Source organism: Phytophthora infestans, genomic scaffold (genome assembly GCF_000142945.1).
Source record: "Phytophthora infestans T30-4 supercont1.75 genomic scaffold, whole genome shotgun sequence".
NCBI classification, from domain to species: Eukaryota; Oomycota; class Peronosporomycetes; order Peronosporales; family Peronosporaceae; genus Phytophthora; species Phytophthora infestans.
In genome coordinates, this window is record NW_003303684.1 from 392808 (window position 1) to 417666 (window position 24859).

Consider the following 24859-nt stretch of genomic DNA (forward strand, 5'->3'; position numbering starts at 1 on the left):
GTAGCAGCTCATGTTGGACGCGCGCTGAAGCAGACGCTGGTTTTCGCGCTCATTGACAGGAGCTGCAGCGATTCTCTCGCACAGCTCAGCTCGAACCACCTTCTTCCTACCACATGCGCTCTTTCTTGACTTGACCACGGCTGCTACTCGATCTCCCATCGAATTGATTCCACGCCTCCAAATTCGCTCGACAACTTGGCGGCCCACACGGAAGTACGCTGCAACCCGAACGACCTCTCCATGTTTGACCACTTCTCCCACGCTGCGAAGCAGTAAGGTCTCCCAGACGGCCTGGCGCTCACTGTCTGTGATCTCCCCCAGGTGCCAGTTTACAAAATGAAAGCTGGGAGCGGGAGCCAGTCTGGTCGGGAAAGCGCGGGAGATTCGAAATCCAAAAAAAGATCGGCATAGAGAGGGTATTTTGTTGGGTAGGCTGTAATATAATTTGAAATGGTTATCTTTTTCAGAACGGAGGTAGTAGTAGTATTACCGGTAACTTGGCAAATTCAGTGCAGTCAAGAATTTCTCTAAGCACCTCGGTAAATGCATTTACAGCTTATCGCGGAAGGAAAGAAAAAGGAAACGAATTGCACTGAAGATCCAGCATTGTCCTTTATCACTGCTACGAACGCGGTCCTTCTTCAAACGGAATTATTTGTTTACTATTTATTCTGAATTGTCATTCTTTGAGTACTGCTGCTATAGGAAAATGAGCGATACACTAGCAAAGGAATCTTATGCAGCGGATGTTTCCATTCCATCCATTCAACGGCGGCGACGCCAACGCTCGCGGCGGTCGAAGCCTCCTCCAAGCGCATTGCCGCCGCCGAAGCCACCAGGTGCAGCACCTCCGAAGCCAAGTTGACCTCTACCTCCTGTCGCGCCTGCGAGCCCATTGTTTCCAGCTTGGCCGAAGTTGCCCATTGCACCTTGACCGCCAACACCACCAAACGTGCTGCCACCTTGCATTCCGAAACCTGTCGGCTGACCGAAGCCACCTCCTCCGTTTCCATTCAAGCCTCCGCCCATGCCGGCGCTGGGACCACCGAACATGCCACCACCAGGAGCTCCCATCCGATTCACACCGCCGAATCCACTCATCCCGTTTCCGGCAAACCCACCACCAAAGGCACCACCGTTTGCGGGAATTCCTCTGCCAGCGCTTGTAGCACCAAGTCCGGCTCCAAACGCGTTGCCATTACCGAAGCCTGACGAGGGTGGAACTCCGCTCATGCCTGCGCCACCACCTTGAGGCGCAGTGACTGGTGCTGCTGGCACTTGATCACCAGAAGCTCCTCCATTGGCTGGTGCTGCTGGTAGTTGATTGCCAGAAACTCCTCCATTGGTTGGTGCTGGTGTGGGTCTTGACCTACCATTTGACGTGGCCGCGGGGGTTGGAGCTGGTTGCCCACTCGGAGTCGTCGGGGCTGGAGTCGCAGGTCCAGGGGCGCCAGGAGCACCCGGGCCAACAGCTCCGGGACCAGGAGCTGCAACAGCGTTGTTGTTCGAGCTTACGATAGCATTGTTGGAGCTGGTAATCACAGCGGATGGAGCGCTGATGGGAACTGGAATGAACTGCGGTACCTCAACAGCAACAGGTACCGGAATGGCGATCTTCTTGACTTTCTTGACGACTTTGACGTGATGGTGGTGATCCTTCCTGCTTTCGTCGTCTTCGGTTGCTTGGGAATCATCAGCGTTGGATCGTAAGCCACGAAGCGCAGGTGTCGCTTGAACTTCATTCGTGGAGACGAAAAGGCTCAGAGCGAGGAAGGTAGCGAACGCGGCAGCAGTCTTCATGGCGAGTTGTCGAGTAGAGAAGGTGGTTGGTTTGTTGCTCGCGAATTGAAGAGTGAGCAATGAAGTGGGGCTGGCCTACACGGTGATGTCCTCACGCGTCACGACATGTGGGCACAAATTGTGATAGGGGGTAAGCGACCGATCTTCTCGCTGCGCTCGATTCCTCTCAGTCGAAATTGCGAACATCAGTGGTGATGGAGAATAATTTGTGTTTGTGTGATACCTGAAAGCAATTGAGAAAGAATGTAAATCGTTGATTAGAAGAAGTTTGGGTGCCAGTATTCTTTTTTCTCTTTATCTAGGTCGTCACCGCGGTTGCGCTTGGTGTGAACAGGAAAGCGTGCACCGCTTGAGAAACCAGAATTTGTGCGAAGCAACAACCTTGAGCATCAGCTGCACAGTACACCTAAGTAGATATTTCGTGAACTTCGAGAGCTTACACATGACGCGCTTCACGCCAAACAGAGTAAAGGTCACGCCGCCTGAGTCGACTCCATTCACCACCGCATCCAGTTCTACCGAGCAGAGCTTACAATACTGTGCGCTGTGAGCCAAAAACATGCCACTGTACACTTTGTCGCGAAGATCAACAAAGTCGTCCAGTTCCCTTTCAATTTTAACTGTTGGAGACAGCAAACCAGACTGGAGGCTTTCAGTACTTTATGCACTTGAGATAGTTGACGTCGTGTTGGTCGTCATTTGGCAGTTTGAGGGGCTTGAGTGCATCGCATATCTTATTAAGAAAATCGAATGTTCTTATTACTTTTGAGATCTTGCAGCGCGTTTCGCTGGGCTGCCACGTACAGGCTCAACTTCGACTGTCTGAGAGGCGACGCTCCGTTTCTTAGTTAGCGTCGGTAGCAGATCTTCGATTAAAGAAATGCAGAAGGCGTCAGGTTCTGGGGCAATGTGACGTACGCTGCGCTTTTGCAAATGAGTCGCTCAAAGAATGCCATATTGCCACCAAAAAATGCACTAACGTTAGTTGCCCTTGAGCTGCACTATTAAATTGCACGTACAGTACGCCCCGGTACACTATTGCGTCGAACAATTTCACATAAAGTGGGTAAGATAGGATGAGTAAAATACCACACAAGTTGCCTTTTAGAATTACCTCACCATGATGAGCTGCCCGGCAATGCCTCGCGCAGCTCTATCTTCACTAATAATTTGTGTGATAGCAGGAGGCTGGAACCGCTAGTTGCATCGAGTATCACATTTCGGTAGCAAACCATGCACACGCTAATATATGGCTGTTCCCCAAACTATATGTAGGAGCGACCAATACAGTATCAAGTCACGGGATGTAAGACGTCATTGCGAACGCTAGCATATTCTCCATCACCACTGATGTTCACAATTTCGACTGAGAGGAATCGAGCGCAGCGAGAAGATCAGTCGTTTACCCCCTATCACAATTTGTGCCCACATGTCGTGACGCGTGAGGACATCACCGTGTAGGCAAGCCCCACTTCATTGCTCACTCTTCAATTCGCGAGCAACAAATCAACCACCTTCTCTACTCGACAACTCGACATGAAAAGTCTCGCCGCATTCACAACCTTCCTCGCTCTGAGCCTTTTCGTCTCCACGAATGAAGTTCAAGCGACACCTGCGCTTCGTGGCTTACGATCCAACGCTGATGATTCCCAAGCAACCGAAGACGACGAAAGCAGGAAGGATCACCACCATCACGTCAAAGTCGTCAAGAAAGTCAAGAAGATCGCCATTCCGGTACCTGTTGCTGTTGAGGTTCCGCAGTTCATTCCAGTTCCCATCAGCGCTCCATCCGCTGTGATTGCGAGCTCCAACAATGCTGTCGTAAGCTCGAACAACAACGCTGTTGCAGCTCCTGGTCCCGGAGCTGTTGGCCCGGGTGCTCCTGGCGCACCGGGGCCTGGCGCCCCTGGACCTGCGACTCCAGCCCCGACGACTCCGAGTGGGCAGCCAGCTCCAACCCCTGCGGCCACGTCAAATGGTAGGTCAAGAGCCACACCAGCACCAACAAATGGAGGAGTTTCTGGCAATCAACTACCAGCAGCACCGACCAATGGAGGAGCTTCTGGCGATCAAGTGCCAGCAGCACCGGTCACTGCGCCTCAAGGTGATGGCGCAGGCATGAGCGGAGTTCCACCCTCGTCAGGCTTCGGTAACGGCAACGCGTTCGGAGCCGGGCTTGGTGCTACAAGCGCCGGCAGAGGAATCCCCGCAAACGGTGGTGCCTTTGGTGGTGCGATTGGCAATAACCCCGGGTTTGCCGGAAACGGGATGAGCGGATTCGGCGGTGTGAATCGGATGGGAGCTCCTGGTGGTGGCATGTTCGGTGGTCCCGTCGCCGGCATGGGCGGAGGCATGAATGCAAACGGTGGAGGTGGCTTCGGTCAGCCGACAGGTTTCGGAATGCAAGGTGGCAATGCGTTCGGTGGCTTTGGTAGTCAAGGGGCAATGGGTAGCTTCGGCCAGGCCGGCAACAGCGGGTTTGCAGGCGCCGCAGGAGGTGGAGGCTGCACCCGGTGGCGGTAATGGCTTCGGCGGCGGCAATGGGTTTGGAATGGGCTTCAATCGTCGCGAGCGTTGGCATCGTCGCCGTTGAAGGAATGAAGACACCCGCTGCATATCGTATTGAGATTTTGTTGTTTCTTGTACTTCGAAGTAGCTGATTTCTTGAAGAACTAAGGTCGATATGGTAGGAGTAGTCTTAACCGTTGCTTTTGCTCAATTCCACGTTGTCCTCGGTTATTTGCCATAAAACATCAGTCCAGTTGAAAAAGAAACTGCGCTGCAGTATGCTACTCGTATTCGCTGCTGTTGATAAAGACAAGGGTAGCTCGAAAGATGAACGGAAGTGCGCAAAAATATAGCGATAATCAAATGAATTATGCATCGGCCCACGCTCACTGCAATTCGTGTCCTGTTTCTTCATGTGCAGCTTGACACTGTTGCGCGTCTTCTCGGCATTTATCTCCAATTCGAGTCATAACTTAAGTAACCATTAGGTCAACAGTGGCAGGTAGGCGCACGTACGCCTTCATAATTGTTTGTCCTTGTTAATTTTCACTTCGCCGAAGCACTGGCCTCGTTGGCCTTGGCCACGGATTTGATAAACACGAGCGGCTTGGACGAGTGGAAGCGACATCGGTTGTCAGTCTTGGCAAAACGTTGACATCCCAGTGCGGCACAGAAAGTATCCAGGGGCTCCGGTAGGGCGTTCACGTCGGGCGCTTCCTTGACCGGTGGCTTAGCAGCCGCGTAGTAGGCCTCTGGATCCTTCTCCATCTCCACACGTTTGCGGTTATCTTTCCAAAGATGCTTGCTCTTTTCCAGCGGCAGGTTGCCCAAGCTCCATTCGAGCGCGATCATTTGCTCTTTCTGCACATGCTGCTTAATGAATCGGCTGGACTTGCGTCGGAGGCTTTGCCGCTTCCCAATCGGCCTCTTCCCAGCCGCCGCGGCACGTACAGGCGTGTTCGAAATGGCCAAAGCACCCGATAACGGCGTCTTGACACGGCGCTCTACACCATGTGCGACGGTTGTATGCTCGCTGGCGGCCAGTATGAACCATACATCAATCTTGTCGCTATAGATCTGCAGTGCGCTCACACGGCAACCATGGCAAGCACGCACGCTGTAGTTGCCCTGCCACGCGAGTTCAAGCTCCAGAATGTGATTGACACACAAGTGACCGCGCACCTGCAGCCGCGGGCAGTGCGGGCGAACACACACGTCGCGTACCAGCAGCGCCTGGTCGTCTCCACTACGAAGCGGCATCCATCTCTCTTCGTGCTCTTCGCTGTCCATGCAGACGCCGCACAGCACGAGCGCCGGCTCCCCGAGAGCTCGCTCCATTATTGTTCTCGATCGTGGCGTGGCTTGTTGCTATTGGACGAGGCACCTGGGTGGACACTGGAGCGACAGGGGGGGGGGTGAGCGTGATCGTGTAGAAAACGGTCGATGCAATCCTGTGTTTCGGCATATGCAAATCCTGCGCACTTGCCTCAAGTAGTCGCCGCCTCCATTATAAGAGCGCGCGAGAAGGCCGCCCCAGCCCAGCCGAGAGGAATTCGCCCAGACAAAGACTCCCAGTGTAGAGAAGATGGCTGAGGACTCGTCCAGGGCCTCACCGCCTGAGCCTGGCGAGGCACCGCCGCCCAGAGGTCGCATCATTCAACTCAATTCGTCGTCCCGAAGTTCGATGGACCGCCAGTCGCTTGAGTCCGGACGCTCTCCGGCCTACAGCAGTCATAGCCAGCAGTGGCGTGGCGGCTCTCCGCCTCGTAGTCGCTTCCCTAGGCCCTACAGTAGTAGCGGAGGCGGGCGCGGAAGCTACTTCAAGCGTCAGCAAATGAGCTACGAAGGAGGCGCCGGAGGAGCTCCGTATCAGAGAGAACGTGTTTTTTCGCGCTTAAGAGGCCGCTCGGTGTCTCGCTCACCTTCCAGAGCCTCACAACGTACGCGGTCTAGATCTAGATCACACTCTCCGCGGTCTCCGAAGTCTCCTCCGCGCTCCCGATCCCGCTCACGCTCGCGATCTTTCTCGCCTCGAGGCCATCGCACGTTTGCCAACTGGGAGCGAGGTGGATGTGGCTCAGGGGCTCCACAATTTGCCTCTGGACGGGGACGTGGAAGTAGCTTCGACAGTCGACAGCGTGGACGCGAGCGAGATTCGTGGCCGAGAGGCGGAGGACGCGGAGGCGGACGATTCCCCAACTTCCAGCGCGGCAATCGGTTCTACCCCAAGGAAGTGCGATACAAAGCAGCTGTGTCCTTGCCGCATCGCCGATCCATTAGTCGAGACAGAGGCAGCAGTGAAGGAAGCTCAGCGATGGCAAGTAGCTACCGGGACCGACAGATGCGCGATTATGAGCCAGGATACCGTGCTCGAACGAGAGAGCGAGACACGAGATCCATGTCGCTTGTACGGACGTCGAGCTTTACTTTCGACTATTACAGAGGCAGCGAGCCGTCAGCGAGTGCGGAGGAAGGTGAAGAGAAGCCCGAGGAAGCTCACGCTACGACTAGTGAGAGGTCAGGGGGATCACTCACGCCAAGTGAAACAGGAAGCGGGGACCGTGATTTGACCGAGAGTATGAGGCGAGCGTCGTCCGCGTTGCCACCTCGCCCTTTTACTGACAGCCATGCGTCCTATCGGATTGACCAGGAAAGCTACGGAAACAGGTCTCCGCCTTACAGGAGGGAGGTATCATCGAGGCGGACGATGGGAGGTGGCGAACACCGTAGACGTGCACACTCACGCTCTGCGTCGACGGAGGTTGACGAAGCCGAACGAAGAAGAAGAACGGAGCGGCAGCTAGCGGCTCCTCGTGTGGTTCCCAATGGTAGTGAGAGGGATGAGTCTGCAACGAAGACAAAGGAGGAGGTGCATGATGACATTAAAAAAGAGGCTGACGACAAAGACTTAAATGACGCTAGTAAAGCTGCACCTGCACCTGCTAACGAGGACGACAAGGTGATGGAAACAGGCGGCGATGCCAGTGCGAGGGAGACGCAAGCCGTAGCCGAGAATGGCATTGATCACAAGGCGAAAACTGAGAGCGCTCCTCCTCTTGCTTCGTCTGATTCTGCTGAAAAATCGGACTCAGAAGAGGTAAAAACGGTCGTGAAGTCGTTCGAGGTGTGTGCTTCGATGGAAAATGACATGGGTTCACCTAAGGAGAAGACATCCTCTGATAATGAACAGGCACTTGCGTCTCAAAAACTCGAAGGTGACGTCAGTTTAAAGCTAAGTGATTTGACTGCAGCAACTTCCACTACGTCGTCTATCGAGGACGAAGGGAGATTAGAGATGAAAGAGCGTCATACGCAAGAATCGCAAGCAGATACTTGTGCTGTTGAGGAGACGTGTACCTCTGCAAAAGACGATGACGTTGAAATGAAGGACGCAGGTGATAGCTCGAGCAAAAAGGAGGAATATTCTGTTCATTTAAATTCTGAGACACAGGTAGCGGTGGATGTGGAAATGAAAAGTGCCGATGGCGAAATCGAGAAGAGTACAGCTCAAGAGGCGACCCCCAGTGAAGCTGAACATTCTCACGTGGAACTGGATACGGGTGATTCTATCGCCAAGCCTGCTGCTGAACCTCAGGAAGTTTTCGAAAGCGATGTTGACACTCAAGAAGTTGAGGAGGGTGAAATGGTGGTAGAGAATGGCTCTGTGGAGGTCGAGAGTGCTGTTACTCCGATCATTACTCCCAGTTTAAAAGACGGCGAGGCAGACTTTCCACGCAGCGGTTTGTCGGAAGATAGCAAGGACGGAAAGCGTGCTGTGGACACGGTCAAAGCCAGCATGTCTCCCGTAGTTCGCGAAAAGCGGGCTAAGCTTGAGCGCAGTAGAACAGATCCGTCGTCTGATGTGTACAGCGACAATAGTAAGCCTCGATCAACATCCTTCTCTTCGTTTGGCCCACCAAACGGTAGCCGGCGTGACGGATCTCGTGAAGAGGGCAAGGCACTGTTCGGTTCGGAGTTATCACAGAAAACACCGCAGGGAGACAAGCGTGGAGCTTTTCATAAGCAGCGAGATGAGGCGTCATCTTTGACCCACACGCATTCGTTAGAACAAAGTGGACGCCCAGCGCTCGACCGTCGCGCGTCTTTTTCGACGCTGTTGGGACGCGGTCCGCACTCGTCGTCAGAAACTCGACAAGGAGGTTCAATGGGTTATGCTAGCGGTAGTAAGACGTCTCGCTCCACGTCTTCCTTTCCTTCCAAGACATCACCGCCGAAGCCTCACGAGAGCAACACAGATGGACGGAGAAGAACATTTCATGAGAATTTGAGGAGAGAAGATGTGGGGAAAAGAGAGCTGCTGCGAGCAGGATCAATGGACAGTATGATGGACAGACATTCCCAGAGATCATTTCCAATGACTGAACGAGCGCAAGTGGGCAAAGAATCATTGACGAGCTGTTCCGGTTTGCTTAGTCGACGAGATGCAGGCGATGCACGAGCTTCGAGACCACGAGAAGAGATGCCAGCGCTACCGAATATCCCGCTTCCAAGTGATACAATTCGTGATACGTCATCACCAACTGTTCTCGGAGATGGAACACCGACGAAACGACAGCGTCCACGCTTGGGCTGGGGTCAAGGACTCGTGGCCCAGTCACCACCTCAGCGTGCAAAGCGACCTCGAATTGGATGGGGCCAAGGGCTAATGCAGCAGAAAGATAGCACCTTGCGCGAGAAAGAGAAGACTTTGGGTGAAGACGACGACACATCTGCTGATGTAAGTGCAGGGAAGACTGGTAAAGCTGCTGTGGATAGCCTGACATCTCGGGATGACCAGCACCCCGAAGTGAAAGATGAAGTGGTCGAGTCTGTAATTGCTGTCACTGCTGTTTCAGATAGCAAGGAGGTGGGGGTTATTGAGCTTGAGACTGCAGTGACATCTACTCCAGAGAAGGAGGAGCAACCAAAGGCAAGTGTAGCTGCAGCTTCGACGACTCATGAAGTGGATAAGGCTGGAGACCAGAAGATGTCGGAGGCCGATGATGTCGAACAAGACGACGTAGCACCAGCAAAACCGTCAAAGGAAGAAATTCTCTCCACAATTGACGTTCTCGATTCAGATATTGCAGGCGTGAAGAAGCAAATGAAGGCGTTGCAGAGAATGATTGCGAGTGGAGAGACTGTGCAGGAGGCATCTTCAGCTCCAGTGGATATGGACATTGTGTCAGTGGGTAATGCTGAATTTGCAGCCAAAGTCGGAAGCACACCAACTGACGGAACAACGTCTGATTCCTCTTCAGCTGTGTCGTCTGATCGGCCTCTTTTGACGTCTCCAGTGAAGGTAGCAGTGGATTCGAGATTCGTGGAGCTGCTGGCGGACGTGTTCTCGGATAATCTACGCAAAACGGCAGCTGCTAACGAGCAACTCCCGAAGCGACTGGAGCAAGGCCAATTGGCGACCAAAATTTACCACCAACCCAGTGACTATGCGTTCTATCAAGAAAATATCGATCGCGGATCAGCCCTTGCCGACCAAGTCCGTTTGAAAGTTCGAATGCGGAATCGTGCGCGTCACGATTACATGAAGAAGCTCTCGCGGGAATATTTGGACCTGAAGAAGTCGTGGAAACAGGGGGTGAAGAAGATGGAGAAAGATCGAAAGCGACAGGACAAGCAGCGTCTCAAGCAGCTGCAGAAACAGAAGCTCAAGAGCTTAAGCGAAAGTGGACCTATCCGAACGACGAATACCATTCATCAGAGTCCTCATGTGCAGCAGTTGGTTGCAGCTGAAAAGGCCGCGGAAGCTGCTGGAGGCGAAGGGACAATTGTGCGAACATCGTCTCGGCTGACGAACAATTCTAGTGCTGACTTGGAGAATAACGACCTGGAGAAGATTGAACAGGCTAAGGCTCAGGCTCTGCTTGACCAGGAGGTAAGGAAGAAGCGGCTTAAGAACGCGTTATCAACAGTCATCCCAGACATGTTGATCACCCCGGCAGACCGACAGCAACGCTATATCACTCGCTTTGTCAATGGTCAAAGCTGCATGGCGGACGGGCTAGTGACGGACTGGAAGCTGAAGGAAAAGGCGGAGATGAAGGTGAACCCGTGGAATGACCTGGAGAAGTGTATCTACATAGATAAGTTCCTGCAGTTCCCCAAGAACTTCCCGCGGATCTCCTCCTACCTGAGGAACAAGACGACTGGCGATGTGATTGATTTTTATTATCGCACGAAGAAGGTTGCGGACTACAAGGCGCTGCTGCGAGAACAGCAATTACGGCGTCGTGGAGCGGGATCGAAGAACACTTGGAGCTGTTGGAACTTGTCCGCGTGTGCTGCTATTTGCCTGGGTGTGCAACTCCCGGAGCACGTCGCGAAGCTGTTGCTCCACCCGTCTAACTTCCGCTCTCATCAAGCTTCTGAGAATATTCTTAATTCGCCTGGTGCTCAGCGTTTACTCCGTAGCTCCACGACGAAGGCAGAGGGCAGCGTGACGACTAGCAACAAAGAAAAAGCCAAGGAGAGTGCAGAAGGAAACTGTGCGTTGGATATGGTGTCTGGATCAGACCACACGCTTTGTGTGCGCTCGTCAGCGACAGAATCTGCAGTGCACCTCGACGATGCTATTCATTCGGAAGACTCCGACGCTTCGGACGAGGAGAAGTTTAACTTGTACACGCAGCAACTCAAGCAGTTCGTTGCAGGACAGCAACGACCATTCTTGGTGGACTATGCGTCCCTGCTAACTGATAACTCGTACAGTACGGGCTATGAAGTCTCGACTCTGTCTATTGAAGAACGCTTGAAGAAGTATCCTACGCCAAGCAAGGAGCTGGAGTCTGCTATAGCTGTGGCAATAGGGGGTACGTCTGCCAGCGCTTCTCAGGAAAACGCGAAGGTAAAGTTGCAGAGTCAGTCGACAGTGTCTGCTGCTAATCCGAAGAATGGTGGAGCTCCGATGACGAAGAAGGAGTTGAAGCAGCAACGAAGGCTTAAGAAGATGCAGGAAGGAGCTCTGGCGTCGGCAGCAACTCCCACATCAACGCCAGCTTCTGCTCAACTAGGTGGAAACGCAGTTAATAGGAAGAAAAGCGGTACAGGTTCTTCGTCGACCTCAAGTGCATCGTCTAACAACCGAAACGGCCCTCGCATTTCAGTTCCAGGAGAGGAAAAGACCAAGAAATCGAGTCGAAGTGGTGGTGGGACGCCAGGTCCACGTCGGAACAACCAGACAAGTGCCGCCAACGCATCTCCCAAGGTCAGCGTGGTGTCAAGTTTGACGGCGGCTGGGACAGCTTCTGTATCGATGATCACTGCACCTACGGGAGTAGCATTGAAGAAGGGCCCAGGTGGAAGCACGACACCTCATGCTAGCGCTAGAACGTCGTCTCCATCAGCGAATACTGGAGTAGGTAACAGTGCGAGTGCTCCTGCGAAACGTGTGGTGCAGAAGTGGACGGAAGGAGAAAAGGCGGACTTCCTCAAGTATTTTTCGGTACGTTATGCTGCAATGAGTGGTTTATCTTCTGCTGTGTAATAACGTCTTGCGTGTTTCTGTTTACCAGCAATACGGTAAGGATTGGGCAACGTTGACAGATAATATCCCCACGAAGACTGCTGCACAGATCAAGAACTACTACCAGAACTACAAGAACCGACTGAACTTGCAAGATATTCTGAAGCGTAGGATTGAGAACGCAGCGGCCAGTGGAGGCGGAAAGGGTGCTACTGGAGCGACTGGAGTGGCGAGTGTCAACGTCGCTGTCTCGCCTCGGTCTGCGGCCGCTGGCTTAATGAGCGGTACGTTGCGACAGATGGGACGCTCGGCTGATCTCCCTGGAGGCATGTCGATCGGGATGCCGAGCGGGTCCATGGCAATGAGCGGCAGTGATCCGAGTATTTCGTTCCAGGCAGCTCTGAGTGCAGCTCAGCCTGGGATGCACGGAGTCAATGTGTTGTCGGATCTTTCAGCGAACCAGTTTGCTATGCAGGCGCATCAGGATCAACAGCAGTCGCGCGAAATGATGAACCCTGCATCGAACCCCGAGCGATATTTGAAGCTGCTGAATATGCAACATCAATTGCAGATTATGCAGCTCCAGCAGCAGCAAAAATCGCAGGGGATGGCGTCGGAAGGAGCCGGGAACAACAACAATTCGTACCACGAAACCCAGATGAATACTGCGAATGCACAGCGGATGTATCAGTTCTCGCGCCAGCAACAACAGCAGCAACAACAGCAACATCAAGTACCTCCGCAGCATTTGTCGATGCAAGCGTTGCAGCAAATGGGACTGCAGAGCCACGCTCAGACGCCGACGCACAGTCAAATGATGCAGATCCAGCAGCAACAGCAAGCGAGAGGCTCCTTCGCAGAGATGGGACATCCAAGCGGCATGTACCAATCGATGCCGCAGATGCAGAATCAACACTCGCAAGCGATGACTGGAGCTGTGCAAATGTCACCAACACATGTGCAGCACTACGAAAGGCAAGTGGAAGCTGGTGGCAATGTCTCGACGGACGGAGGCGCAGGGCCAGCTAGAAGCCGAATGGGCTCTCAAGAGGCGTCGCAACGTTCGATGATGAGTATGGCGATGATGGACTCTGCCAGTGGAACCGTTAGTTCGAGTCAGCAGGCTGTTGCAGGAACCCCTCAACAACCTCCGCTGGCTCCTCCTCGTTCAACGCCGATGAATACTAGCAGACAAACAGAGACATGGAACTCTGCACCTGCATCTACCAGCCTGAAGAGTGATGATACCACGAGCACTACCGCAACGCCAGCGGTTGAGGATAACGCACAAAAAGGCCGCGAAGCGCTGGCACCGCCTATGTTACCTCCTGTGCAGCCTGTTCGCAGTCGAATGTCGTTCTCGTCCATCTTAAATGAGTCGGAGTCACCACGAGATGACTCAACACCTCGAGGCCACGGCTCAATGATCATTCGACAGCAAGAATCGCCACGTGAACAGCAGAGGAGCCAGGAGCAACAGCAGATAGAGCAGCAGCAGCAACCATCGCTCCGTATCGAGCAGGCGCGGGCGATGCCGCCCTCTTCTGCTGCGGAGTTGGCGCGATCTTCAGTCTCAGCTCCGAGTCCGACGGCTCATTTGTTGCCGAGAAGATCGTCTGTCCCTGCCCAGCATAACCGTATGGGTCTCATGTCGAGTCTTCTGAACGTGCCGTCACCTGAACGCCGGACGTCAACTCCTGGTCAGTCGTCTTTGATGCATCAACAGCAGCAACAAATGCAGCGCCAGATGCAGCCAGGTCGCTACTATGATGCAAACACCAGCAGTGCTGAAAGTGCGGGCTCATCGTCACGTAGCTCGATTGCGATGGTGAGCGGCATGGCTGCGTCGTCTACCATGTCGTCTACGATGGCGCGTACCAGTCCAAGCGAGAAGATGACGTCAAGTGCGCAGAGTATGGCTACGTATACCAACACATCCGCTCAGATGGCTGTGGCGCTGTCGCGCAGTGGCTCGGGGTCTTCCACCTCGTCGGCGGTCTCAAACGCCGCCCAGCCTGGAGACCCGCGAGCTCAGCAGCAGATGTGGAACTACGCGTCACAGATTCGCTTTGAAGAAGCCGAACTGCTGCGACGAGCTCAGCGTGCAGAGGAAGAAGCTGCTCGTGCACGAGCGGCAGCTGCTGCAGCGGCGAAAGCTCTTCAAGAAGCCCAACAAGCGCGACAACAAGCGCTGGACATGGCGGCCAACATGGCGCGGTACAACAATGCGATGCAGCATCAACAAGCTCAAGCTCATCAGCAACAGGCTCAGGCTCAGGCCCAGGCTCAAGCTCAGGCCCAGGCTCAGGCTCAATCTCAAAACTCGCAGCAGCAAGCCCAGCAGTATCAGCAGCAACAGGCTCAAGCTCAAGCTCAAGCCCAAGCCCAGCAGCAAGCTCAAGCTCAAGCTCAGCAGCAGTACCAGCAACTCCAACAGTACCAGCAGCTTCATCATCACCATGAGTATCAGCATCAAGCTCAGCAACAGCTTCATCAGCAGCAGATGCAGCAGCAAGCACTGCATCACCATTTGCAGTTGATGCAGCAGCAGCAACAACAGCGATCCACCGTGTCACGTAGTGACCAGCTCATTCAACAGCAGATACATCAGCAACACCAGCAACAACCTCCGCGAGGACCGCAGTCGGACCGGTAGCAAGACTTAGCGGAGCCGTTTGATAGAAGACACATAGCAAGAACCCGAACGCGTAATTATCTATGAGGTCGATCTGCAACGTACTGTATATATGTTTTACTACTTTGTGTGCTGTTAGTTGTCGTTGCTTATGGAGGGAGACGCCGTGAGTCTGACGTAAGGTTTGATCTCATGTGTTCCTTGAGGAAAGAGCTTTTTGGCTGCATCGGTGGTCACATCGGGCTCTACGAATACATCGTCACTCACTTTCCAATTCACTGGTGTCACTACTTGCTCGAAGGTGCAGAGTTGGAGGGCATCCAGAGCTCGGAGCACTTCGTAGAAATTACGACCGACACTCATGGGGTAGTAAGTCAACATTCGCACTGTCAAGTCGAGATCCAGCACAATTGTGCAGCTGAACGGTAAGCGTCCAGCGTCAGCGGCGTGTTTTGGCGCTCCAGCGACAACAAGTCCCAGACGCCGGGATAATTCGCCATCTTCGTCGGCTAATACAGGAAATTTCACCTTCACTTCTTGAGTTTCGTTGACGTCGGAGAGAAACAGGCTCTGCTCTCGCAACGAGGCAATGTGAAGCGCCAGCACCCGAGCGTTACGAGCCTCGAACTGATCCTGCAACTTCTGCAGAGCTCCAAGCTCCGACAACCACGTTGGATGTCGAGCTTGAGGGAACGAACAAATGATGCCCCACCCACCCGCCAAGTAATCGTGAGCGCGGACGACGCCAACCTGCGACTCACCTACCAGATCTGGCAGTTTGGACCCCACTTGGGCTTGTCGAGCCATTTCGAGGTATCTCCGACCTTTCAAGATCCGTGATACAAAATGGAGGACAGACAGACACCAGAGACGTTGGACGTGGCTGTAGACCAAAGGAAACGACGACGAACACCTCAAGACGATTCCAATGACGGGACGAAGTCTCCGACTACTCGACCTCGACAGCGAAGTGAAAGTGAGAAGCGCAATGAAGTTGAAACGCAACGAAAGCGTCAGCATAATACGACGGAACGGGATACTCACAGCAACAATCGGTTCCTGCGTGCACCATCGGGTGCGACAGACACAGCCAAATCCCCTGAACAGCAGCCCAACGACGATGGTAGCGACGATGATGTCGACACGACTGCAAGATTGCTAACGAATAAGGTCATTGCACCAAACGCCAAGCCGATCGACGAGATCATTGTGAGACCTGCAACGTCGTGCTCAAGCTGGTTTCAACGACGTCAAGCGTCTTTACCAGCAACGCAGAAATTATCCGAACGGTTGAAGCAGCAAGAAGCTGCAGGGTTGTTTGTTGATGACGAGAGAGAGAAATTCAGATGCTTGGAACGTAGTACACTTGATCGTCTGGAAGCGCGGATCTCCAGAGAACTCTCTGAGACTACAACGCTGCCGAGACATGGTGTGAATTCTATGTTAGAAGAAACACAACGCAGAGGTGTACTGATAGAAGAGCTTCTTTTACCGAATCCACGTAGTGAAGTGTTAGATTTAGAGAGACCTTCGACTGCCGATGATGATACAAACGCCACGACTACCGTACAGCCAACAACCAACTCACGACAAAGCCACAAGAACCAGAAGAAGATGCCGAAACTTGCTCTGCTTGAGCTTTTCATCGACCGAATTGTGATGGATGATCATCCCACATTTGCCTTAGCAGATCGTCTTTCTGCTCAACTGCGAGCTCTGTACACAGCGTACAGTCGAATACAGCAGCTACAACCGTGGCAACTCTCATTGCAGCGTCTGGATGATTTCTTCTTTCGCACCACTGAGCAACTAGCGCAAACGACAACGCCACGCATTTTGGCAGCAATTAATCTGTCGACGAGCCAAGTGATTCAGGAAGTTGATCAACTGCTAACAGATCTGGAAGCGCTAAATCAACTTCACCAGCAGATTCTAGGCAAGACGAATGAGCTGCGAGATGCTGTAAATCGCTCTAGGTCCGTCATTCCTCTTAATATCAAGCAAAGACAGCTCCAACAGCCTATTGACTTATCTCGCGTAGACGCCATTTTAGAACTCGTGGGATCTGGCACTGGAAACCAGAACGACGACGACAAATCGCAACTGGCAATTCAGAAAATCTCCGAGCGCTTGGCCACAATTTCTACTACATCAGCTCACGTTTTGCAGACTGTTTTACAGCTTGAAAACACCAAAAGAGATGCCCAGCCGGCCTATAATTCATTTTGGAGCCCTCGGTTCTACGTTGTGGCTCGTGTGAACGGGAAAATCGCTTGCACAACTAGAATTCAGTCGTGGTCCCGCGGCGAAGCTCGTTTCTCCGAGAAGTTGTGCATCACACTGCCATTCTTTCCTTCGTCGATCTGTACTGAAGTGTACGAACGTCGAAGACTTTTACGCGACGAACTCCTGTCGACAAATGCAGTTCCAGTGGTCGTTCCAGGACAGCACGTTGCAAAGCCTGCTCCTTCTCGATCACGCTCGTCAGTTTTGGATGGATGGGGAGACAATAATGAAGATCACTTGGTGCCTGCAGCGAGTCTCACTCCTAGTGACGAGTGGTACCAGTTCAGCAGCACGACACCTATCACACGGACGCAATGGCATCGTTCGTTCCACAACGCTCCTCTGTTTACCCACACAAGTCGACGTACTCATGGAAGGCTTCATCTTCGGGTAGCTTGGATTTCTGACATTGGTACACGTAGCACACAGATTTGTTCGGATGGTCCTGCCTATCTTCCCCCCAAACGCCCTGAGACTGCTGGTGGACACGAAGCCTCGCCTTCCCCGGTTCAACTCGTCGGAAAGCTTTCAAAGCGCAACTCAACTTGTCTATCGCAGTATCTCGCCGACGCCGATTTCAGTAGCGAGCGCGACTTTCTTCGTCTCGTTGAGCCTCAGAAGCTTTCACTCGATCCGAACGATCCTGAAAATGTTGCAGTGCGACGTCTTCAGGTCTACTTCACACAACAGCAACAAGAAGCTCAGGCTGCAGGTCTAGGCCGACGAATAGTGTTTCGGACGAGTGATGTGTCTGATCCCTTGGCTGGAAGCGGTCGTGGACTCACTAAACGCAATCGACTCCTTCGACTTCGCGACCGAGAGTATGCGTCTCAGCATGGTACTAGCTTTTGCGATGCAATTACGAGTCACAGCAGTGCAAAAGTAGAGCCGCCGAGGTGGATACCGCAGCACGCAGTCTTTGATGAACCTTTGCCGTTGTTGGAGCACGAATTGCTGGCTGACGAGCGGTTGCTTCGACTTCTACGACCTGAGTTAACAGTGTTCGATCGTCGACTGCTATCTGAAGAAGCTGAACGAGCTGACGCGTCTATCGTCGAACGCCATCGTGTACGACAGCTCCTGAAGCTACAAGACTTCCGTGAACGTGTTCGTCAAACGCAAATTGTATGTAAATACAATACGGACAGTAGCAACCAGGAAGCGCGAACAGGTCGCTCGAAGCCTCTGGCAGCTATTGTTCAAGAGAAACCATTGCCGCTATTCCCAGGGACGCTGGAATTTCCAGCAATTGGAGCATTATTTGCTCCACGGAGACGCTTGCGACCACGCACTAGAGCACCGGCATCAGCGTCTTCCTCACAGACAGCAGCACATTGGCCTACTGCCTGCACGTTGTACGTACAAGTGCAGAAGGCAACAAACGTGCCGGTGAGGATTAAACCCGCACGTGACGCGACTGAAGCCGAAGAAATCGCGACAGGAAGACGACGACGTGACACATTGAATCGAACGAAGAAGAGTCCACGAATGATGACCATGCCATCTCCTAGTGACAACCAGAGTGAAGAAGTGGTAGAAACTCCACGCGGAGGCTTGACACTGGAATACGAAAGCCACGTGTTCGTACAGGTTAGCTTCCAGGGGAAAACTCGGCAAACTACGTGTGCCACTGTAATGGGAACTGTAAGCACAAGCGATCACGGTGGTGGAGCGCATCCGATGTGGATGGAGACTCTAGCTTTACCCTTTCGTCCTCCTCAAGATGACTGGAGTCCTGACGGTATCGAGAGCACACAAGACGTCATCCGCTTCAGTATCTTTGACCAGGTCACTCGTCCAGCTTCAACAGCAATAAACGAAGACCAACAAGAAGGCGAGGAGCATCTTGGAGCTCAAACGCGAGCTTTACATCGGGAAAACTGTTTCCTCGGAAGTCTTGAAGTGCCGTTCCTTACTCTTTATCGAGCAGGCCGTCTTGAAGGCTCACTGCGATGTCAGATGCCAATTGAACATTTGGGCTACGCTAACCTCCAGGTCGGTGCGACTAACGAAACCACATCAAGCATTGCAAAAATGTCGTCAGGTCCGCCTTCTGTTGCATCTTCAGATGACGAAGATGGTTCACCTCGACAACGCCGAAGTCGACTTAGCAGCTCAGCCCGAAGGCGAACGTTAATGAGTCCCAGAAATCCAACTAGCCTGGAAGCAAGTGGCATCGATGACGACGACTATGGTGACCCAGAAGGGCTGGGTGTGAGGCAAGCTGCACGTGAAGCCTCTTTCTTGAAGCTCACGCTGCTGTTGGACCCAGCTCTTCCTTTAAGTAACCAGGCTTCTGATCATAATGAAGGTGAAGCGTGGGCTTCTAGTTCAGGAAATGCGCAAGACAAACTGCTTCTTGCTCATGCGCAACGCTGGGTTACAAGTGTGAAGAATGCCACTCCAGCAAGCGCAGCGCGTCGTCGAAACTACGATGTTTTTGTCCGTAATCTCAGCCATGGAGCCACTTTCTTGCCTCGGTTCTTGCGAGCCCAATCGCCTCCTGTAGAGCTGCAATCCGCTTCTCTATCTACGTTGGTGCGATACGTGAGCTTGATACCGTTCCTAGACGACTGGCTTGCGTTTGATGGAGACAAGGACGTCTGGAGTACCGCACAGGAATTTTTGAACATGGGTGCAGGGGATCACGAGGAACACGCCGTGTTACTGGCTAACTATTTCATGTGGTATGATCGTCACCGTCCGAAAGAGAACAAACGCAAGTCTTCGCGTACCTATCTTGTTCTTGGACACGCCGTACCAGAAGGTAACATTGTCTACGTACTTCGTCGAGGGGTTCTTTGGAATGCCAGTACAGGAGTCGGATACGCTGTTTCAGATCCCCACTGTCCTCTTTGCGATGTGTCACTTGTTGTATCGAGTAAAAATGTCTTTGCGAATGTACAGCCGCTGATGTTCGGACGAGGTACTGTAGCTGGCAGCATTCACGAGCTCAAGTGGGATATCGAGAGCAACACAAAGTGCTGGACTCCTTTCTTCACTGCAAAGAATATCTCCCTGCCGCCTAGTGTCCAGCGTCGAGAGCTCGTGTACAACCAGACTCCACATGAGTTCGTATACCAAGTCGAACGAGAGCTGCGAGAGGTGCTGAAGCTGGCCGTTCGACGCTGGAGAAGTTCGCACTTCGCCACAAACTTTAACGAAGCTGCAGGTCTGCAATTGCGAGAGCACTTGATGGTGCTTGAGCGTGAAGCTAACGGTGACACCAGCAGCCAAGATACGTCAACAACAGCATTGACGGCAGATAACAATCCGAGTCCACGGTCGACCACGAAGCTGAAACAGAAGCTAAAGATGAAACTTGCTTTGCCTTTGCGGAGATCGCATCCTAGTGGCACTGTACTGCGTGAGTTACAGCGTTCACGAGAAATTTGCGGTCTTCCACTCCACGTTTCTTTTACTGACATTCCTCGGGTGCTTGGACTCGTTGAGACCACGGTACGTGCAATGTTGCAACTATAATACTATATTTTTCCTTGTACGATAAAGAGAGACGCACAGCTAACTGATTCATTCGTGTCGAGAGCAGAACATTCACTACAACGAACGGCCGGGCGTTGAATTCGCGCTTGCCGTGTACGTATGCGGTCACCCGAACTGTGTGTTATCCGTGTGGGTTTATCTTGCTGCACTCGTGCCGCTCTAGCGAGAACAAGGATTGAGCTGTTGTAATAGCTGTGCCACCTTGGCTTGAAGATCTTTGAGCTTGGACGTTGCTTCTCCACGTGATTTGGCTGAGAGCTGCTCTGGTCGAGACAAGTCGACCACACGTTCATTGTCTAGTCGTAAGCAGTTTGAAGTGGACTCAAGATCCGTCTCAAATGAAGCAACTAACGGCGTTGTTGGTGCCTTCGCCTTCGCTACGGAGTCGGGTATGATGGGGGAACCTCGAACTGAATAAAAGGTTTCTCCCTTATGGGCTGCACGTAAGACAGTCTTCGGCACTTCACCCGCTCGACGACGGTACATTGGCGTGGTGAATGCTGACAGACGGCGATTCTGTGTGTCATGGTCACTTTCGTCTGACGCGGACTCGTAACGATACTTGCTTTCCTGGGGATCATCCACACTGCATGGAGTAGCGGCCACAATGTCGTGCCGAGACACGGACGACTGCGCTCGTGGAGGTGATGGCTGCGACAAGCTTTGGATGACGTTCTGCAAGTCTCCGCCATAATCCTCCGCGAAGGTTTTCCAGGGCATTCTGCGTACAGCTTCGGGTAGATAGACCAGCTGAATCTTGAGCTCCATTTCGAGATCCTGTGCGCGTCGTTCAGCGTCTGATATCAGCTGATCGCATTGTTCCTGTACTGTTCAGGTCGTAGCAACAGATAAGAGTCAGAATTATTATACTCTTCATCAAGAGTGAGAATGAGAAGCTGCACCTTGAGTATCCAGCTCGTCCAGCAGCCTCTCTAAATGCTGCTTGCGCTTTTTCTCAGACTGTAAGGCTGTGGATTCGCGTGGACGTTTCTTCTTTCTCTTTTTGCTCAACTTCTTGGGCGACGGACTCGCTAGCGTCGTGGACGGGAGGCCAAAGCGCGAGCTGGTAACAACGGCGTCCAACCCGTCGTCTGCCGAGAGATCTACGACGGTATTTTCTCCGATCGCTTGAAGAGGTCCAGCGCCGGCAGTGGATCGTGTGCTGACCCTACCGTTGGCGGCGCTCCTGCGGCGAGAGCGACGCAGCGAGTGGCCGACGCGGCGACGACCCGATGGTGCCATGGACTTCGGAAGTTTGAAAAAGTGCGCGCTTGGGTTGTAAAAATGATTTGAATTAGACTTGGTTTTAGTAAGACCTACGCATTTCTGCATCAACAACACACTGATTTTGTCAATTCCTAACTTGTTCTTTCTTTTTAGCGCGAGGTTCCTTTGACCAAGGACGCGCGGAATCCTCGTTCAGCATTTTCTACCCCTGACCGTCGTATTATGGCTCTGCTGGTGCGGCGCTCTTGACCCATTTGGCAATCTTGCTGAAGATCACGCCCACCACGATTCCGATGACGAAGATAAGCCCCATAGCGCTGAGGTATTCAAAGGCTGTTACCATACCCTGCTCAGTCGCCGACTGCTCCTCTGTGTACCATCCTGCTGTCAACGTTTTCCTCTTGGTCCAGACCTTGTGCGCTAGATAAGAGGCTGCGCCCACCGTCAGCACTCGCACCATAAACGGCCGCTCCTCACGCTCTTCGGTCATGGAAGCGCCAGCGGCGGTCATGTTCTGATTCTTCTTTGTTTTATTCTTTGCATTCTTCTTCATCGTGGTCATTTGGCTTTCTTTGCTGTACTTTGACAAACTTTGTCAGTCACGAAGGTATCGAATTGAAATGCATACCGGTACTTAACACTGTAAGTTAAGTTAGCAGTAATGCTGTGCAAAACAAAAACAATATCACTTATGAAAGGGATAACCCAAAACGTACCCCTCCCATAAGTGCGGCTGAAAGTCACTCGTGGACTGCAGAGCAAGAACCACTCGAAGCCATGAAGGTGCGCTCGTCCGTTAAGCGCATGTGCGACGGCTGCAAGGTCGTCCGCCGACGGAAAAAAGTGTATGTGATCTGCGACCGCAGCCCCAAGCACAAGCAGCGCCAAGGACTCCACACCAGTGCTCTGGCAACCGCGCCACAGGAAAGTGTTGCTATCGCCGCTGGCTCGCCAAACGCGAGTTTCCAGGCTGCACTCAAGCAGCTGCAGTTCCCCGGCCTCGCTCCCTTTAAGTCCTTTCGCGACGCTGCTATCCAGATCCCCAAACTCTGCTAGATGACGGGGGCGCGACAGTGACGAGTGCAGATAAATAACAGGGGAAAGAGGATACATCGCTTTTGGCCAGTTGGTCGTGACTTAGACATAACTCAAGATAATCACATTGCGCTGTGTCAGGATAGCTGCAACGCTACGTGAAAGCGGCTTCGTTCACAGTTCGAATGCACATACATGTATTCGACTTCTGGCAACTTGCCTAAACCGCTATGTAAACTTAACCGTTAAAATTTCAGTCAGTTGTGAAAGCCAGAGACAAAAGGCGGCACGAACACTGGAAGATTTCCGATGACGAGTCTCCCGCTGCCTCCGAGTCTGTTGCTTCTGCTTGCGCTAGCCGCGTCTATCAACGTCTGCGCAGAAGCGAGCACCCGCACCCAAGCGCGATTCTACTTGCCAGAGGCTACGCAGGAACAGAAGCTGAAACCAGTGCTGCAGCGGTTGGAGGCGCTCGGTATCTCGCAGTTTCGAGCCGCTGACGCCCAGGCCTCTTGGGGAAGGCTACTGTCCGACAGCTCAGAGTTTGACCTCGTCTGGAGTACGGCAGCTGCGCCGCCATTCCTGCAACTGGAATTTCCGCATCAATTCGACGCCAAGGTGAACCATCTACCGGGTGCGGAGAAGATCACTTCGCCCGACGCGCTTGGCCAACACTTGGCAGCGCAGCAGAAAGAGCACGCGAAGTTCTTCTTTGATTTTGTACCGCTACACTTCGAGCTGCCGCGCGATCAGACCCAGCTGACCAGCGCATACACGGCAGCGCGAAAGAAATCCGATTTCTCGCCCAAACGCGGGCGCGATTCGCACGTACACCGGCGCTTTTTGCTGCGTGAGCGCGCTCCTAACGGCGATGACGACTCGATCACACGCGCTGAAGTTTTTGTTACGGATGAAGATTTGCAGTTCAAGCTGCAGTCGAGTACATTCAAGGGGAAGACAGTGGTGGTGGATCAGTACGTCGAGCCACTGCTGCTGGACAACCACAAGTTTCGTGTTGGTTTCTACGTGGCCGTGACGTCGACAGATCCGCTTCGTGTTTACGTGTATGACCACCCACTGATCCAAATTGCCAAGGGCGAGTATCCGAGCAAGTTGAAGGTTGAGTCGGACCCAGCCGCCTACAACTTTGACCAGTACATCGCTCCATGGGATTTTTTCGATATACAGGCAGATTTCCATGAGCTTCCGTCGGCTACTCGGGAAGGAACGAATGCTTGGCATGTTCTAAAGAAATATTTACGGAGACAGGGAGTCGACACGAAGCATTTGCAGGATGATATGGAAGCTGCGATCGCCAAGGTTGTGCTCAGCAACCGTGGCAACTTACAAGGCGAGCAAGCCAAGATGAAGCGCTCAGCCGCACCTGAAGTTGAGTCTACTCCGACTGATCTCAGTGATAGCTTCTTCGACCTGTGGAGGTTCGACTTTGAGTTCGACGATATGGCCAAGCCGTGGCTTGTTCGTGTGGTTTCTAATCCGTCGATGGAAGGCACGCAGTCCGTACTCGCTACGGACGAGGCTATCAAGAATCGTTTGTTGCACGACCTACTTAATCTAGTGGGTGTTCATCCTCAGGCCCGCCTTCCGTTCGAGAAGTTCTATCGCCCGGCGGCTGATACTAGCTTTTGCTCCGACAAGTGCCGTGACAAGAATCGTGCTTGGGACACTTCGTGCTGGTCTTGCCCTGGGTGGTTTGCCCCCAATGTTGCACGCAAACTTTTCACAGCAACAACCGAGTACGCTCGACGAGGGGGTTTCAATCTCATCTTCCCGTCGTTGGAACAAGAACTGTCCAAGTTTATGGATACTGAGCTTACCGAGTTTGACATCGCGTTCGATCGGTATCTGAAGTCTCTTTCCAGCGGGTACTCGAATCTGGAGGACTTTCCGGCGTCTGATCGTGCTGTCGTGTGCGTGTACCGTGAGCACTGCAGTAACCATGGCGATTGTGTAAACGGTATGTGCTTGTGCGACAGCAACTACGAAGGTCGAACTTGCTACATTCCAAAAGACTTTGACCAAGCAGAACACGTTCAGCACGAGACTGGAGATACAGGAGGGCAGGATGCCGAGACGTGGAAGGAGAAAGTTGAGAACCTTGTTTGGAACCGTGGAGACGCACCTGAAGGTCCCAAACGGCCAATGATTGGGGTTGCAGACACCTCAGTGTCTGGCATGGTGTTCCTGCTGGTTCTGCTGTGTGTTCTTCTGTTCGTGATATATCGGGTTTTCATTGCGCAAGAGTCTGGCACCGACCTTCCTCACGACGGGAAGGCCATGTAGCTCACTTCACGCTATGTAGCCATGTTTCATTCTAACAATTATCCGATAGATCACACCTTTGCATTGTTATTTAACGTTAT

General features: G+C 52.8%; 8 protein-coding genes across 8 annotated transcripts; 5 read left to right on the forward strand and 3 right to left on the reverse strand.

Annotated features, from left to right (window-relative positions):
- Positions 1–2242: 2242 nt before the first annotated feature.
- On the forward strand, positions 2243–4323 carry PITG_19151 (uncharacterized protein; the record flags this gene model as incomplete). Its single annotated transcript, XM_002997416.1, has 4 exons — positions 2243–2346; positions 2982–3023; positions 3076–3106; positions 3262–4323. The coding sequence occupies 4 exons, from the start codon at positions 2243–2245 to the stop codon at positions 4321–4323; spliced, it is 1239 nt and encodes a 412-aa protein (XP_002997462.1).
- A 531-nt stretch (positions 4324–4854) lies between these two features.
- On the reverse strand, positions 4855–5646 carry PITG_19152 (uncharacterized protein; the record flags this gene model as incomplete). Its single annotated transcript, XM_002997417.1, has 1 exon — positions 4855–5646. The coding sequence occupies one exon, from the start codon at positions 5644–5646 to the stop codon at positions 4855–4857; it is 792 nt and encodes a 263-aa protein (XP_002997463.1).
- Positions 5647–5893: 247 nt separating this feature from the next.
- On the forward strand, positions 5894–14444 carry PITG_19153 (uncharacterized protein; the record flags this gene model as incomplete). Its single annotated transcript, XM_002997418.1, has 2 exons — positions 5894–11767; positions 11838–14444. 2 exons carry the CDS (start codon positions 5894–5896, stop codon positions 14442–14444), a joined length of 8481 nt encoding a protein of 2826 aa, XP_002997464.1.
- A 114-nt stretch (positions 14445–14558) lies between these two features.
- Positions 14559–15230, reverse strand: PITG_19154 (uncharacterized protein; the record flags this gene model as incomplete). The annotated part of the gene is made up of 2 exons (XM_002997419.1): positions 14559–14717; positions 14832–15230. 2 exons carry the CDS (start codon positions 15228–15230, stop codon positions 14559–14561), a joined length of 558 nt encoding a protein of 185 aa, XP_002997465.1.
- A 633-nt stretch (positions 15231–15863) lies between these two features.
- Positions 15864–20291, forward strand: PITG_19155 (uncharacterized protein; the record flags this gene model as incomplete). Its single annotated transcript, XM_002997420.1, has 2 exons — positions 15864–20172; positions 20260–20291. The coding sequence occupies 2 exons, from the start codon at positions 15864–15866 to the stop codon at positions 20289–20291; spliced, it is 4341 nt and encodes a 1446-aa protein (XP_002997466.1).
- Positions 20292–20372: 81 nt separating this feature from the next.
- PITG_19156 (uncharacterized protein) lies at positions 20373–21455 on the reverse strand (the record flags this gene model as incomplete). The annotated part of the gene is made up of 5 exons (XM_002997421.1): positions 20373–20534; positions 20595–20729; positions 20799–21040; positions 21116–21224; positions 21321–21455. The coding sequence occupies 5 exons, from the start codon at positions 21453–21455 to the stop codon at positions 20373–20375; spliced, it is 783 nt and encodes a 260-aa protein (XP_002997467.1).
- Positions 21456–22193: 738 nt separating this feature from the next.
- Positions 22194–22642, forward strand: PITG_19157 (uncharacterized protein; the record flags this gene model as incomplete). Its single annotated transcript, XM_002997422.1, has 1 exon — positions 22194–22642. One exon carries the CDS (start codon positions 22218–22220, stop codon positions 22494–22496), a length of 279 nt encoding a protein of 92 aa, XP_002997468.1.
- A 104-nt stretch (positions 22643–22746) lies between these two features.
- PITG_19158 (uncharacterized protein) lies at positions 22747–24848 on the forward strand (the record flags this gene model as incomplete). The annotated part of the gene is made up of 1 exon (XM_002997423.1): positions 22747–24848. The coding sequence occupies one exon, from the start codon at positions 22785–22787 to the stop codon at positions 24777–24779; it is 1995 nt and encodes a 664-aa protein (XP_002997469.1).
- Between the last annotated feature and the right edge of the window lie 11 nt (positions 24849–24859).